The 15656-nt window shown below is 57.1% G+C and overlaps 4 protein-coding genes across 4 annotated transcripts; 3 read left to right on the forward strand and 1 right to left on the reverse strand.

Moving 5' to 3' along the window:
• Positions 1 to 474: 474 nt before the first annotated feature.
• BXZ73DRAFT_73773 (P-loop containing nucleoside triphosphate hydrolase protein) lies at positions 475 to 4636 on the forward strand (the record flags this gene model as incomplete). The annotated part of the gene is made up of 16 exons (XM_048021940.1): positions 475 to 703; positions 844 to 1052; positions 1108 to 1450; positions 1500 to 1573; positions 1627 to 1759; positions 1986 to 2094; positions 2141 to 2219; positions 2358 to 2423; positions 2477 to 2644; positions 2695 to 2782; positions 2837 to 3001; positions 3050 to 3295; positions 3388 to 3569; positions 3671 to 3829; positions 3888 to 4271; positions 4418 to 4636. 16 exons carry the CDS (start codon positions 475 to 477, stop codon positions 4634 to 4636), a joined length of 2853 nt encoding a protein of 950 aa, XP_047882552.1.
• Positions 4637 to 5526: 890 nt separating this feature from the next.
• Positions 5527 to 6633, forward strand: BXZ73DRAFT_39598 (uncharacterized protein; the record flags this gene model as incomplete). Its single annotated transcript, XM_048018410.1, has 5 exons — positions 5527 to 5721; positions 5773 to 5877; positions 5928 to 6105; positions 6163 to 6405; positions 6458 to 6633. Coding segments are annotated over 5 exons (897 nt in total), but the record flags the coding sequence as incomplete, so codon positions are not given.
• Positions 6634 to 7069: 436 nt separating this feature from the next.
• Positions 7070 to 10101, reverse strand: BXZ73DRAFT_96689 (glycoside hydrolase; the record flags this gene model as incomplete). The annotated part of the gene is made up of 13 exons (XM_048027139.1): positions 7070 to 7834; positions 7944 to 7999; positions 8081 to 8177; positions 8242 to 8275; positions 8344 to 8403; positions 8460 to 8569; positions 8633 to 8706; positions 8763 to 8786; positions 8839 to 8956; positions 9071 to 9091; positions 9148 to 9333; positions 9395 to 9474; positions 9528 to 10101. The coding sequence occupies 13 exons, from the start codon at positions 10099 to 10101 to the stop codon at positions 7070 to 7072; spliced, it is 2199 nt and encodes a 732-aa protein (XP_047882554.1).
• Positions 10102 to 11182: 1081 nt separating this feature from the next.
• Positions 11183 to 15643, forward strand: BXZ73DRAFT_87146 (SNF2 family N-terminal domain-containing protein; the record flags this gene model as incomplete). The annotated part of the gene is made up of 9 exons (XM_048024440.1): positions 11183 to 12112; positions 12163 to 12511; positions 12577 to 12797; positions 12856 to 13703; positions 13763 to 14956; positions 15019 to 15045; positions 15100 to 15297; positions 15359 to 15395; positions 15455 to 15643. 9 exons carry the CDS (start codon positions 11183 to 11185, stop codon positions 15641 to 15643), a joined length of 3993 nt encoding a protein of 1330 aa, XP_047882555.1.
• Between the last annotated feature and the right edge of the window lie 13 nt (positions 15644 to 15656).

The following is a 15656-nucleotide window of genomic DNA, read 5'->3' on the forward strand; positions in this document are numbered from 1 at the left end:
GTACATTCTGGCTTGGCGTCCTTCTCCTGAGGACGCTGTTGAGCCACCTCTGCCTCCAAACGAACGGCCGCATTACAAAGCGATTCTTCCGCGTTCGTATCTCGTCAAGTTTCAAGACCGAAGTTATCGTCGCGTCCAATGGGTTTCGCACAGATCGTTGCTCGCAGCTGCTCCCGCAAAACTGAGGAATTTTTTGCAAGGAGGCCCTAAGAAGCTGCTTCTCTCTGAAATTCCCTCCGAACAGACAGACGCCTCCGAGTCTACCATCGACGCTGGACGCGGCGGCCTGAGATACCCCAGGCCGGTGAGCACTTCAATCTATGATGCACAACATATCCTTATAGCAACATCAGGAGACGTCAATAGCGGGGTGCATTCTCTTGCGCTTGCCCGGACGCGGAACAACGGATTCCGGTCGCTTGGAAGACTATCGGCAGAGTGCTCGACATCCGTCTTTGGCGACCGCGGAAGAAAATGCCTCGACGACGTGTGATGAACTCCGAAAGTGAAGAGTCGGACTTCGAGACTTGGGAAACTCCTAGTGCTTTAACGGCAGCGTATGATCAAGGCGAGGAACCGTCCAGCAACACGATGTCCACAATTGAGGAGTTTGAATCACTTGCGGGCAAGAAGTTGAGTGAGGAAGATGAGAAATACGTAGCTTGGGCTCTAGTCAAATGGGATGGCCTGGGCTATGAAGATGGTAAGCCTCTAAAGTACTTGATCCGACGTCTTGTTCACTGTCCTCTCGGCCAGCTTCTTGGGATTCACCCCCTCGCCCAGAGTCACCCGAATATGCCACCTTTCGAGCTGCCTTTGCCAAGCTTCTCGTTTCTCGCGCAGTGAAAGTGCCAAAACGGAAAAAACGCGCAAGCATGGAGAAGGATGGAAAAAAGTGGCTACTGTCCAAAAAGTTTACAGTCGATCTCCCTCCAGACGTCGGTCAGAGTCCTGGGCTCAAGCTCATGCCCTTCCAAGTCGATGGCGTGAATTGGCTTTGCCATAACTGGAACATAGACCAAAACTGTATTCTCGCGGATGAGATGGGTCTTGTGAATGCCTTCCATGTCCTATGGCACCGTCGCTAACCGGTTTTGATTTATATAGGGGAAAACTGTCCAGATCGTAACTTATCTCGGGTACATCATCTCCACCTTCGGCGCTTCGCCGGCTCTTGTTGTCGTTCCCAACTCCACCCTCACAAATTGGGTCCGTGAATTCGAGCGATGGGCACCGAATTTGCGCGTCGTTCCGTTCTATGGCGAGGCCAAGGCTCGCGATATCATTAAGAGATATGAGCTTTTCCACACCAAAATTGCGAAGGATACCACCGGAGCCAAATACCACGTCTTGGTCACAACATATGAGACGATCACGAACAGCCGAGAATTTAGCCTTTTCAAGACCACGCCTCGCTGGGAAATGCTGGTGGTAGATGAGGGACAGCGTCGTGAGTCTTTTGAGTAACCGTCATATGAAGTGGTACTAACGGATCACAGTCAAGAGCGATGCGAGCCTCATCTTCAGAAGACTGAAAGAGCTCAACACGTTCCATCGCGTCATCATGACCGGGGTGAGGATCTGGGTGTTACAATTGGGTTGGGAGTCGTTGACGCATATGCGCAGACTCCTCTGAACAACAACATTCGCGAGTTATTCAACCTCATGAACTTCCTTGATCCCGACGAATGGGAAGATCTGGAGGGGCTGTCCAAAGAATACGAGGAGCTCACTGACGAGTTGGTCAAGCAGCTCCACAGTAGGTTGAAACCATATTTCCTACGTCGCATCAAGTCAGAAGTGCTGCAGCTCCCTCCTAAGGCGAGTTTGATCTTGCGCATGAATACTTCGCAAAACTCATGATCCATCATAGAATGAAGTCATCGTTCCCGTCAGCATGGCCCCGTTACAGAAGGAGATTTATCGGTCCATTCTCAGTAAGATAATTGCCCAACTGTTCTGTCACGATTCTCATATCCACACAGGCCAGAATCTCGACATCTTACGGAAGCTCGCTGAAGGTAGCTCCACCCAGAAGAACAAGGCCGCTCTCACGAAGACGAACATGAACAACATCTTGATGCAACTTCGCAAGTGAGTGGTTCGTTGATGAATAACCCTTCAGACCTGACTTAGGCAGGTGTCTACAACATCCGTACCTTGTATCCGAGACCATTGAACCACGAGGACTGCCTCCAAACGAGACTCATGAGCGGCTTGTGAGTGCAAGTGCGAAATTGCGCTTGCTCAAGATGCTACTTCCAAAGTTGCGTAATCGCGGGCATCGAGTACTTCTGTTCAGTCAGGTCTGTGATCTTGCCGCCATTTGATTAGATCGCTCATGTTTCTCTCAACAGTTCAGCATTGCACTCGACGTTGTCGAAGACTTCCTCGTTGGCGAGAACATCAAATATCTCCGTCTTGTGTGTCTGCTTCTGAGCGCCTCGCGTGTGCATTGTGCTGAACATATGGACAGGATGGGAGCACGAAGCAGCTCGACAGGCAAAAGGGCATGGACGAATTCAACAAGCCCAACTCCGATATTCTGATATATCTCTTGACGACTCGTGCCGGTGGTGTCGGTATCAATCTCTGGAGTGCAGACACGGTGATCGTTTTCGACCCCGACTTCAACCCCCATCAGGTAAATAATTGATTGATATCGGCCCACAAGCACTCATTGTTGTCCTGCAGGATCTCCAAGCCATTGCCCGAGCACATCGATATGGCCAACAGAAAACCGTACTGGTGTTCAAGTTCATGGTCAAGGAATCCGCAGAAGGTTCACTCCTTACCTAATATGGTTTGTTCAATACTGATGCCGCTGCGATCGCAGAGCGCATTATGCAAACTGGAAAGAAGAAGCTTATCCTTGATCATCTTATCGTCCAGAAGATGGATGACGAGGAGGGGAGCAAGGAAGACGTCCAGTCGATGCTTATGTTCGGCGCGAAGGCGCTCTTCGAAGAGAACGCGGAAACAGTTGCTCGAGAAGTTCATTGTGAGTACCTATTTACTGAAAACGAGATCAAGCTCACGAATATTACAGACTCGGAGCACGACATCGAGAGTCTCATCGAGAAGACGGAGAAGGAAGGAGACCAGGTCGAACCTGAATCCAACGCCGGGTCTCTGTTTGCGTTCGCAAAAGTTTGGTCGGCTGACAAAGAGGGTGTCGAAGATTTAGCGGACGACGTTCCTGAAAACGCTGAGGAAGCGGACTCATGGACGAAGGCTCTCGAGCTAATTGCTGCTCGGAGAGGTGCCGAGAAAGAACAGGAGCTCACAGGACGTGGTGTGCGGCGAAAGGCCGCCGCAGTCTTCCCTCAGCAGGTGCGGAAATTTTTCTGAGTGAACTCGTGCCCGATGTGCTCACCCCTGCCGCAGCAAGATCTGGACTTTGGGGATTCTCCGAGAAAGGACAAGGCGAAATCCAAGAAGAGGAGGAAGCAAAGGGAAAACTAGGCTCCGACGATTCGGACTTCCATGCACCAGCCTCCAAATCTGACAGCGAGTCCGATGAGACAACAGACGTGCCTATGGACGTAGACGACATGCTCACGTGCCCGGTGTCGGAGTTCCCCAACCCGGCACATCGAAGGCACATGCAAACCGGGTCAAATCAGCGCAGAAACACCGAGCACATCGGCCTCTGTCGCCCATCCCACAGAATCGGCAGTCCCTGACAGGCTCTCTGGATGACGTGTGTGGACTGTGCGCCCAACGGCATGCCCCGGGGTCGTGCGTCATGACGGAGGACCCTGAGAATTTGGCTCAGTACAGGCTCATGCTCATGCAACATGCTGGAGACGAGACGCCTGAGGAAAGGGTGAGTCGTGTCGAACAAGCCTCCTGTCACGTACCCCCTCTGACTGGATACTGTTTAGCGTGCCGCCATCCGGGTCATTGATGAGACGCTCTACCACCTGGGGAAGATTAAACTAATCTATGGCCAACCGCTGCACCTCGTGGAAACTCCTGAAGCACCTGTACCCCCGCGACCCGCGAAGAAGCCAAGGACGGCAAATACCCTCGCCCGTCCAGCGGGTCAAGTGCAACCACCGGTGCCTGCTGCTAATATCGCCAACCAGACCCGACCAATCGTCGGTCCATCACGCATCCAGGGTGTCACGCCTACGGCTGGCCCATCTACCGCAGCTCCCTACACAGCCGACGTGCGGCGTAGCCACCCGACCACGGCTTCCGCGCGCACACCCACGCACCCGCTGTTACCGAGGGGATCAACTACGCAAGCGAACGCCAGCGGTGCAGTGTGTGTCGTCTGCCTCACCCCATCGGCCCACCACGCGAACGACTGCCCTACGGTGAAGGCAGGGCCCGCAAGGTGCGGATAGCGGTCGAAAAGCCGTTGAATGTGATCATCGTGTCCAATGACGTTCTGACGTGTTTTCGGCAGCATCACCCAAGCAATCCAGCGGCTTTCCCAGACCCTGCGCGCAAGGCAACCGTGCAGCGCCTCAAGAGCATCCTGGTCGACCAGCAAAGACGTCTGCTGGCGGCGTCATCGGCCCAGGGCGACCTGCCTCTTCGGCCATCGATCCGAGTGGCGATCCGTGACACGCACCAGACGTGTTCCAGGGTGTGCTCGTGCCGTGCCGCGAACGTGATAGACTAATAGAAGGTGCATGACCATGATGCGGTTGTGTGGTAATGTATATCTTGCCCAGTCTGGCAGAAAGCCCTTAATACAATGTCTTAGATGGCCACGAGTCATCATCGTCTGTGAACGACAGCGGAATGCCTTTCACGGACGAAAAGACTTGTTCGCTGTAATGATCTCAAATCTGAGTCGAGGCGGGACTCCCGAATCGCACCAACGGACTGCGAGCAAGGATACCGATATTGGCGGTAGTGTGGTGTGATGTCTCTTGCCGCAGGTGGTCCCAGACCGCAGGAGCCAGTGGCTGCATGAAAGAATCTACGGCTGGATTCCGCAGAACCCAACGGCGACAAGTGTTGTCAACCGACGCGCCACCGGGGACAATATGACTTGACGCGAAGACCGAGATGTGATGTCGCTGAACGAGAACAATCGTTACCGCGCGGGCCTTGGCGCGAGCCTAGGAGCGTCCGATTGTTGCGGTTCGCGGGCGTGGCGTGGGGGCGGAGCGCGGGCGAGTGTATTTAACGAGCGTTTGTGGGCGCCGTCTGTGCTGCGGTAGGTGGCCTGCCTTTTGCGCTGGTGAGCACGCGCTTTCTCATCCTCCCGTCATCCTCACGGATGGTCAAAGTAGAGACACCGGCGTCGCCTGGGTTGTGTGCTGCTGATCCGCCCTCTTCACCCACTACCGCAGCCCTTCCGGTCCGTCCATTCCCCACAGGAGGTGCGCGCCTCTTGCTCTGTAGCTGCGGTAGTCCGGCAGCCTCATAAAACTCTCTCGCAGGTTCTGGCACGTGTCCCTCCTCCCCCCCTCCACCGAATCCTCATACGCCGACCCCGAGCCTCAAGCGTCCTCGCACTCCTTCAATGGCTACCTCCGCCATCGACCCTGAGCTCCCTTCCCCCCCTCCATCGACGGAGAGGCTATGCTCGAGATTTTTGTACACGCCTCCATCCGCTTCGCTGGTCTCCCCATGAATTCCAACTCTCCCTATGGCGACGGGCATCGGCTGCGTGTGATAGGATCCAAAATGCTCGAGGCCGCTTTCTTGAGTGCGATCTTCGACCAAACACCGATGAAAACTGGGGAGGATATGGAGGTGCGCGATCTATCCCAGTCTCGCCCATTCGCGATATTCACATTACCACAGGCTGAAATCAAGAATCTTGACCAACGTGTGGACAAGTGGGTAGAGGGCTACAAGTGGCGCGAGAAGGTGCGCCACGGTAAGGATGTTGACATGAGAAGCCAGGCGGTGAGTAGCGCATGCCTGTCTTCATCCGCGCTATACCCATCGTCCCGCAGGAGACTCGCGCTCTCATGGATGCGTACGTCGGCGCAGTGTTCGTCGGGAGCGGCTTCACGGCTGTCCTCAACTGGATCTCTGCCCTAGTTGATCCTTCTGCCCCTCCCAAGGCTCAACCAGGGGCTCCCGATGTGAAGCGCACGCGAATGGATTCCCCGTTCACCGGAAACCCAATGGGTGGGGGCATGGGTGGAGGACCCGGCATGAATACTGGGCAGGGGATGCACTATTCAGGCTACACTCCCTATCCAAGTCAGCACTTTCCCTCCTCCCCAGGATACGCGCCGTCGCCTCCTTCCATGCACCCACCTCCCCCTCCTGGCATGCCTCCTCCTTTGCCGCCTATGTCTGGCCAGCCCCAATCCACCTTTCTTCCCCTCTTCAATCAGACCGCGCAGCAACGCCGGATAGAGGTTCAATACCCCGCGCAGTTCTCAGGACCGCCGCACGCGGGGAGATGGACCGTGCAATGCCTCGGTACGTTACTCATTTGCTCGTGAGACCTCGCTTACTCAGTATTGTCATGCAGTCAACGGGGACGTGAAGGGCACCGGCACCGGACCAAGCAAACAGCTCGCCAAGGAAGAAGCTGCAAGGCAAGCATATCACGCGATGGGCTGGGCTCCACGTATGTTGGGCATTTCTACGTCTGGTGTCTTTGCTGACATCAAGGACCAGGAGTCTGAGTGCAGCCCCCGGCCATAGGCGGACGTGTTGCGCCATCGCGGACTAGCAGGAGGCATCATAGACGACCCTCTCGTAATTGAGCTCGACCTTCGAAAGAACGACGAGCTTCTTGACGGTCGGCGCCGTCATCGAGGTCGGCGCGTTTCGAAAGTCGAGTTGAGTTGCAAGCGCGTCGTCCCCAATCGGGTATTGTCTGCTAGTCTTCTATGGGGCCATGATCCTGCGCGAAGGTAATCATCCACGTTGCTAGTTTGAGGATGGTCTAGACTTCTCGTGTCGTCTCTGTAAATTAGGTTCCGTACTGTACACACATGTCAGGACGGTATTCGTGTATGCACATCCCGAATACGCTACGGCACACGCGATCTCCTGTTCTACGTGCGTCTTGACTACCCTCTACTCGCCATCCTATCCGCCTGCTGCTCGGACCTGGAACATACCGTACTATTCACACCTAGTTCTCGCTCTCCATCGCAATCCGCAATTCTATGCCTTCGACCACCCCACCCGCTCCACCCAGTGTGCTGATCGGGCCAACGAAGGCCAGCGGCACCGTCACCGTCGTGCCGTCGATCGCGACGACGAAGTCCCCCGCGTGCACGCCGTCGACGACCATCGAAGTCCCCGCGTCCGTGCCTGTAAGCACGATCTCCGTTAACTCCGTGTCCCCGTCCGCCGTTGCCGCAGCAGTAACGGGCAGCGTGAAGTTGGCGAGCGGGTAGAGCACATTGGACGAGTTGAACGCGAACGTGAGCCCGCCCCCGCCCCCGCCGCGCGCGACGACCGCAAGCGCGTCGTCCGGGCCCGCGAGGAGCACGCCCGGCGCGCCGGAGAGCGCCGCGCGCACGCGCAGCGTGTAGTTGTGGCCCGCGCTCCCGAGCGGGGTGAGCAGCGCGACCCCGTCCGGCGCGACGTGCGCGTCGTACCCGTTCCCGCTGAGGTCCGCGATGCGCGCGCCGGGCGGCGGCAGCGGGCGTGCGAGGCTGCGGTTGTACGCGAGCACGAGCGGGCCGAGCGAGGGGATGCGGCGCGCGAGGTTCTGCGCGGGCGCGCGGGCGGCGAGCGTCGGGAAGCCTGAGAGGTACTGCGCCCGGGTGAGGTGGTTGGCGCGCGCGGCGGACTGCCAGGCTGCGCTGGCGACGACGGGGAGGCCGTCGCGGACGGCGTAGAAGGCCTCCAGGAAGAGGCTTGCGGTGGGACCGTGGTCATTCCACGCGGCCTGTGCGTAAGGGCAATGACATTAGCGTGGTGATATTATACCGCGCAGACGGGCGGCGCCAGCCGGGGACCCGTCGGGACTGGAATCGGACTGGCGAGTGATGACAGACCATGATTGATCCCTTCAGGGCGGGATCTGTGAGGCCCGGGTTGTTCGTCGCGTTTCCTGCGGGCCATGATGCGCAGTTAGCAGCAAGCCCGATCGGCAATGGGTAATCGCGAGCCTGCAACGACGGTGAGCACATACCCCGATCGAAGACGTGAGGGTCCCATATCCCGCCAGTCACAATGTTGGCCCCCTCCCAGAGGCGCGTTTGGTTCAGCATCTGGGGATAAGATCCCGACTGCATCGGGCATTGTCGAATCATGAGCCCAGTTGGACCAGATGGCACCTGACTAAGAGCACACCTGCTTCATAACGATGTATTGGAAGAAATCGTCGCTGAAAACAAATTTGTCAGCCCCGTGTTCTGGAGAGTTCGGAATTCAGTTCTCGGTTGTCGGTCATACCTGTTTATCACATTGTAACCCGCGGTGATGAGCCGGAAGGGGTCATCCTGGTCGAACTCCCTACCAAGGCATAATATGAGATGATGCCCTATGAGAAGCGGTAGATCGCCTCTCACCAATGTTGTATAGTTATGTTCTTGCTGACAGACGTCTTGTTGGATGGCTCTTTCGTCCCCCATATCCGAATTGATTTCGTGTTTCCGCTCTCTTCCATCACAAAGGTACTCTGAGCGCCCGGAATTAGCGTACTCGTCAGGCATTAGCGTTGTTAAGGCAGTCCCTGACTGACCATTTCATTCACAAAGTTGTTGTAGTCATCCGCTAGAGCGGAATCGTATTCGTCTGCTCCGATGGATACCTGCTCTACAAGTCGTGTCATACAAGCTGCATCAGCATACATTCGCACACGACCAACTCACTGGAGTGCATCCACGGCAAGAACTCTATGCAAGGTCGTTCAATAATAGTCACAAGGCTCGTGCGTGAAAAACGCACCTTTCCAGATGGCCTTAATGGTGGGAATGGCGTCAGGGACGGTGAGGTTGATGAGGGTGGGGTCCGACGAGAGTGCAAGCTCGGGCTTCCACTGGGTGATCACAAGAGCATGATCGGGCTGTTAATGCGTCGGCCGAGGACGCGAGAGAATGACGCAGCCATCGATTGCGTCGAATTTGCGCGCAATAGGATGAGACATTATTGCCAAACTGTTCGGCACGGAGCAACCCACCGATTCCAATTCGGGTACAATCTGCGATCGAGCAGGCGTCAGCCTGGCTTGCGACGTGCCTCGGCAAGAACACTCACGGTGACCCCTCGGGCGGTGCAGTGGGTCTGGAAGGCTTCAAAGTCTTCGCGTGAGTACGTCTCGTTCAGGTGTGGGGTCAATCCGGCCAGCGCGTCGTCTTCAGGCCTCAGCCGAAAGCGTGCGTACGTTGTGCTCGCATTGCCGTCTCCGAGCTGTGGGCTCACATTGTCCGAAAGATGGACATGCTGCGGCATACCAGGTGGCCATCAACAGAGGTTCCTGGGTCCGTGGGCGGAGGACACGCACGAATTCACTGATCTTGAACCACGACGCATAGGTGCACAGTTCTTGCAGGAAGCCGATCGGATACCACTGCCGACCGACATCTGGGTATCTCTCGGTGAGAGGCTCCGGAGTGGAACATAAGCAAAGGACCAACCGAGCATAAAACCACGTGTTGCCCAGTCGGGCTGGTCGACCACCACGCCCGAAGGAAACCGTCCGCCTGTCATGACGAGGCCCTGGAGCAGCGTCCGAGAGGCCCAGAAAGCGCCCTTGGTCCCCGAGGCGGTGATTTGTATGCCCGAGTCGGAGACACGGAGCTCGTAGCCCTCTGCAGTCGGAGAGCCGTCCGCGAGCGTGGCGTTCGCCAACTCAGACAGCGTCATCGTAATCAGATTCCCATCTGCAAAGCCGGCTTTCTGGGCATCGCCCACGGATAGGAGGATATTAGTTTGTGGAAAGAGTTCCTCGAAATCGGCCTTGAAGGTTTGGGCGAACGCCAGCAAGGTGGGTGGAACCAGTGTGAGGCCACTCTGGTCCACATCCTGTGCATGGTTCCCGTCCACCACGATGTGGACCACTTTAGACAGTTGGAAGGAAGTGCCATCGCCACTGGCTGTGAAGCTGTGTACTGCGGGCACCAGAGGCGGGAGTTCTGCCGCGAAAGTGTCTCTAAGGAAGGCAGTGAGGACCAGAGCATAGCAGGCGATCGCCACGTTGAGCGGAGACATGGGGAGGACGGACGGCGGACGACAGTGGCAGGCGACTGTCCACGAGGATGATATCGCATCCTCGGGCGAACCAGGGGCCTGCGAAGGGAATGCGAATCAGAAGGACTCCACGGTCGTCCATGCGCATGACGGCAGGCGATATCGCAACATAACGAGCACCCAGTAGGAAGAACAGACGTCGAGCGGACGTTGGGAGCTCGGCCGTGTTCCGCCGGGCCCAAGACGGGCGCGGGCACAGGCTTCTGTCCATATGTTCACCTGATCCAATGACGTCAATCCATGGATACAGCCCAGGCTCGTGCCCATACCCATCCATGCCTGGGCGGGCCGCAAGCCAAGTTGCGGCTCGGACGATCAGGCTCGGAATAGACCAATGCATCGCTGATGGGTGGCATCAGCATGGCGAACAGGCAGACGGAAGCCGGCATATCCGATGGATGGAAGACCACTCACGAGCGGGATGGACAGGTCAGGTGTTGCGTGGGAATGTGAATAAAATATGGCGAGAGAAAGCAATGTGCGGTGCCCACGCCGGAACCGTGCTTTGCAACCGCACGGCCGCCGGGGATAACAAACGAAGAGAAAGTTGTGCAAGGGTGGCGGCAGTGCCGGATACTAAGCAGCACGCGAGTCCGTTTGTCAGCGGCGCGACCACGGCCGCTGGTGCACGACAAGCCTCCCAGCGTACGGCGGGCGATGACAAGAACGCTGCGCACTGTGAGCACGACGGAGGTGAGACACCAGAGGGTGCAGCCGGGGCCTGTGGGTACTCGCCGGTTGGGCCTCGGCGCAGTCAGCGTTTCCGGCGCTCGGATCACGTGGCGGCCTTCTCCCGACCCCCGCTGCCATTCTGGGCAAGGCTACGGGTCACGTAAGCGGGTTAAATGAGTGAGTAAGAGAGCTTAGGCAGGCCGAGCGAAGACTCATTGGCATTTGAACTGCCACTATCCGCCCTCTTATTCCATCCTTCAGTCCTCCGCTGCACACTTACATTGCACGCCTCGCCGTCCACCCATCTGCCTTTTTCGCAGCCCACTCGCCCCCTCTCTCCTCTCCTCCACCACGTCTTCCCGCTCCAAAGATGACCTCTCTTCCTCATCCCGCCGCAGCCTACTATCCTCCTCACTCCCAGGCCAACCCTATCGATCTCACCCTCGACGACGACGATGACGACCTACACAGCACAGAGAGAATGTCAAAGCGCATTTGCCCCAGCTCCCGGTCATTCAACGCCAGTTGTAGCTACGCAACCGCGAGCACTCCTTCCTCTGCATATAGCCGCCAGTCTCCCTCCGGTCTGTCCCCTGCTATGTCCCATTCTACCCTTGCGCCCCCGGACGCACCCCCCACCTCGTCCCCATCCCACTCCTCTCATTCTGGCTATGGCGCGCCGCGTTCGCATGATCACTACGAAAGCCCGTCTCCGAATGCACCCCGCTTCCAAGGCCCGTCCAGTTCAGCCGCCTTCTTCCGCTCGCGACAAGCGCCCCCTTCCGCGAACCCTCTCGATCCTCACCCACCTATGCAAGCCAGCTCCAATGGAGCATCACCATCGAGCGCAGCTGCGCGTCAGATCATAGACCTCACGGGGTCACCTTCGCCTCCTCCTTCCGCTAGGTCTTCACAGCCGCCACAGCCTTGCGCGCCCCCGCCACAAGCCATGGGTAATTTACCTCCGGACCTTCCCCCGAAGACCCCAGTTTGCATTGGTGTACTTGCTGCCACCGCTCTTGTGCTATACCCCATTTCGTATCTCAGTCCGTCGGATACTGGTGGGCAAGAGTGCGACTGGGCGCCGGTACGTTTGCAGTACGAGCACAACGACAACAAGGCAAGCGGTTCCACAGAGACCATTCATATAAGACCGCCTTCCATGAAAGGAACGAACGGAGAAGTCATTCCGGGCGAGACCTTCGCGGTAGTAGAGCAGAAAGTCGCAACACATCTTGGGCCGATGCTTGGCAAGGGACTCATTCGCTTAGATGCGAAGATTCGGAGAACAAATCGACCGGTGAGCGCGCATATATCCTACATATGCTATGGCCCGCTGACGTCGGATAGCTGCCCATTCTACAACTGCAACTGCTCGTATTCACTCCCAAAGGCAATATCCCGGTCGTTTCCCATTACCTCGCCACGAATAGCCTCTATCTAGACCATCCTACACATCCCACAGATGTTCAACACGCGTCATCACAATACTACCACAATCCTCACAATCCTCCTCCCGGTGGTCATGCTCCTCGGACCGCTGTCATCAATCGTCCCGGCTACCTTGGACCATCGCACTCATTCAGCAAATGGAGCGCACCCGCTGTCGCCGGACGCAGTATTGAAGTCCAGCGGAATCAGGTCGATGAGCTCTTCAAGAGTTTGAAGAGTGGAGACGAGATAGATGAGGCCAATACTCGTGCGTATCACACGCGTAGCGTAACCAGCAGATTTATATCTGACAAAAGCTTTCTCTGCGTATAGCACCTGACGTTGCGACGAAGATGTATCCACATCAGCTCAAAGCGCTTACGTTCTTGCTCGCGCGAGAGCAAGAAACTGACGACAAGTGTCGACGACAGACGTCGCTGTGGCAAGAGCGAGTCAATCCTCTTTCGCATCAACGATCGTGGGTCAACATTGTCACACAAGCGGAAGAGTTCACAAAGCCGTGGGAGGCAAAAAGCGCCATCCTCGCCGACGATGCATGTGACATCTTGGCTTATCTCCGAATGTGCCAGCTGACTTATTTCTTACTCTCAGATGGGTCTTGGTAAGACGATTACATGTGTCTCGCTCATGGCCGCGACTCTGCAAGCCGCCCGCGAATTTGGCGAGTCGCCCCTACCACCTCCCCCTCCAGCTCTAGCTCCTTCGACTCACGGTGACGCTCCATTGACTGCATCTCACTTCCAAGGAAGCGTCTGGGGCATCCCTCCTCTCTCGATAGAGCCTCATGCTTCCTCGTCCTCGTCGAAGAAGAACAAGGCTGCGCAGAAGGAACAGGATCGCGCGGAGGCACAGTACACCCGAGCCTGCCGCATCAAGATGAAAAGTCGCGCCACGCTCATCATATGTCCACTGTCCACGGTGGTCAACTGGGAAGACCAGTTCCGCGAGCACTGGCGCGGCGAAGTCACTGTTTATGGAGGCGCCGCGGCCGGTGCAAACTCATCGCCTTCCTGTTCTGTGCCACAGCAAGCTACTCTGACGGCGCTCTCTACTCCCACCGGCTCACAGCTCGATATCAAGGCGGAGGAGAAGAAGCCGGCATCCGGCCGTGTTCGTGATGGGACTCCGCTTCGCGTCTACGTCTATCACGGCAACGCGCGCCGGCTAGACCCGAGCTTCCTCGCCGACTTCGACGCGGTCATCACGACGTACTCGACGCTGGCGTCAGAGTTTTCGAAGCAGACGAAGAGCTTGGAGACTGCGGATGATGACGACGACGATGAGGGTAATGGTAGTGAAGGAATCATGGAAGTCGACGCATCCGGAAAGGGCAAGAAGAAGCAGAAGAAGAGGAAGAAGTTCTCTTGTACCCCCGGTGCCGAGGTGACGAGTCCGCTTCAAAGCGTCCACTGGTTCCGCGTCGTCCTGGACGAGGCACAGTGCGTCACAGATTCTTGGCGTATTCTTGCTTTGTCTTGACCGCTAATTCTTTGTCCAGCTGCATCAAGGAGACAAACACCGTCGGATGCCGCGCGTCGTGTGACCTCATCGCAGACCGTCGCTTGTGCTTAACGGGTACCCCCGTGCAGAACAAGCTTGACGACGTCTACGCGCTCATCAAGTTCCTCAGGTTGACACCATTCGACGACAAGAACACGTGGAATGAGTTCATCGGCACTCCAGTCAAGTACGCTCAGCCCTTGGGTGTCGCTCGTCTGCAGACCATCATGAAGTGCATCACGCTTCGTCGCACGAAGGAATCGCGCGCCGAGGATGGCAAGAAGATCCTTTACTTGCCGCCACGACACGATGAGCTTCGCCTCCTCAAGTTTGACGCGGAGGAACAAGCAATCTATGACCAATTCTTCAACGAGTCCAAGGCCGAGTTCCAGTCGCTCTCCCACAAGAACGAAGTGATGAAGAACTACGTCGGCATCCTGCAGAAGATCCTTCGATTGCGCCAAATCTGCGACCACTTCGAGCTCGTCTTCAACAAGGGCCTTGGGTTGCCTGGGGAGACAACATCGTACGAAGATGTCGTTGCGGCGATCACGCGTGAAGGACTCGACGTTCAGAGGGCAGCGGTCGTCTTCAATCTCCTCAAGGAAGCGGGGACCACTCAATGCGTTGAGTGCTCGTGCGAGCTCTCCCCTCCAATGGACGCAGGCAACGAGGGCATGAACGAGGACGACGCACCGACCGGCCCAGCGAAGCGCGGAAGGAAGCCCAAGGCCGCCGCGTCCTCTTCGCGCGTATCTACGCGCCAGAACAGCCCCAACCACCCACAGCCGGTCCTTACCCGCTGCCAACACCTCTACTGCGCCGACTGCTTCCGAAGCTCCACGTTCCCCGGTTGGCCGAAGGTCGCGCCGGACACGCACCGGTGCTGTTCGGTGTGCCAGCAGGCGCTTGCCCCCTCGGATGCGGTCCTCGTCAACCTCGACTGCACTCTGCTCGACAGCCTGACGGCCGGTGGGAAGAAAAAGCCGGTGAAGAAGGAGAAGCGACAGAAGGGCATCGCGCCGGAGAACTTCCACCCGTCCACCAAGGTTCGCGCACTCCTCGGGGACCTCATCCAGTTCTCGCGTGTGAACCCGTACTCGCCCAACTATGACCCCAACTCAGTCGAGGTCCAGATGGTCGATGGGGACGGCAACAAGCTCGACGACGGCATCACCAAGACGGTCGTGTTGTGCGTCCACTTCATCTCCGCGCGGAGCTCTGCCTCATGATACTGACGGACATTGTTCATAGCTCTCAGTGGACTAGCATGCTTGACAAGTGCGTTTTTCACCACCTTCCAGAGCCGTCCATTTGTCTGACGGATCACCTCAGAGTCGAAGACGCTCTCGAAATAGCAAACATTCACTACGAGCGCCTAGACGGGACCATGAAGCGCGACGAGCGCACGAAGGCGATGGAGGCGCTCAAGCATGACCCTAGCTGCGAGGTGCTTCTGGTCAGCTTGAAGGCAGGCGGTGTAGGCCTGAACTTGACGGCCGCTCAACGTGTCTACCTCATGGATCCCTATTGGTGGGTTTGCAGATTTATCCGCCTGAGAACCAACACGCTAATGGGGTATTTCCCACATCAGGAATCCCGCGGTAGAAAACCAAGCGGTTGATCGTATTGTAAGCATATCTCTGGACCTGGCCGCAGTCCGTGCCGCTGACTGGAGTGTGTTTCTCAGCATCGTCTCGGTCAAACACGGCCTGTGACTACCATCAAGCTCATCATCGAGAACACGATCGAGGCGCGCCTGCTCGCAGTCCAGAAGAAGAAGTCGGAGCTCGCGAAGCTCACTCTCGGTCCGCCGCTGAGCAAGTCCGACCTGCAAGCCCGCCGGTTGGAGGAGCTCCAACAGCTGTTCGCGTCGTAAATTATTTCTTTGC

The sequence above is a fragment of the Epithele typhae genome (genome assembly GCF_022376455.1).
Source record: "Epithele typhae strain CBS 203.58 chromosome Unknown BXZ73scaffold_3, whole genome shotgun sequence".
NCBI lineage: Eukaryota > Fungi > Basidiomycota > Agaricomycetes > Polyporales > Epitheliaceae > Epithele > Epithele typhae.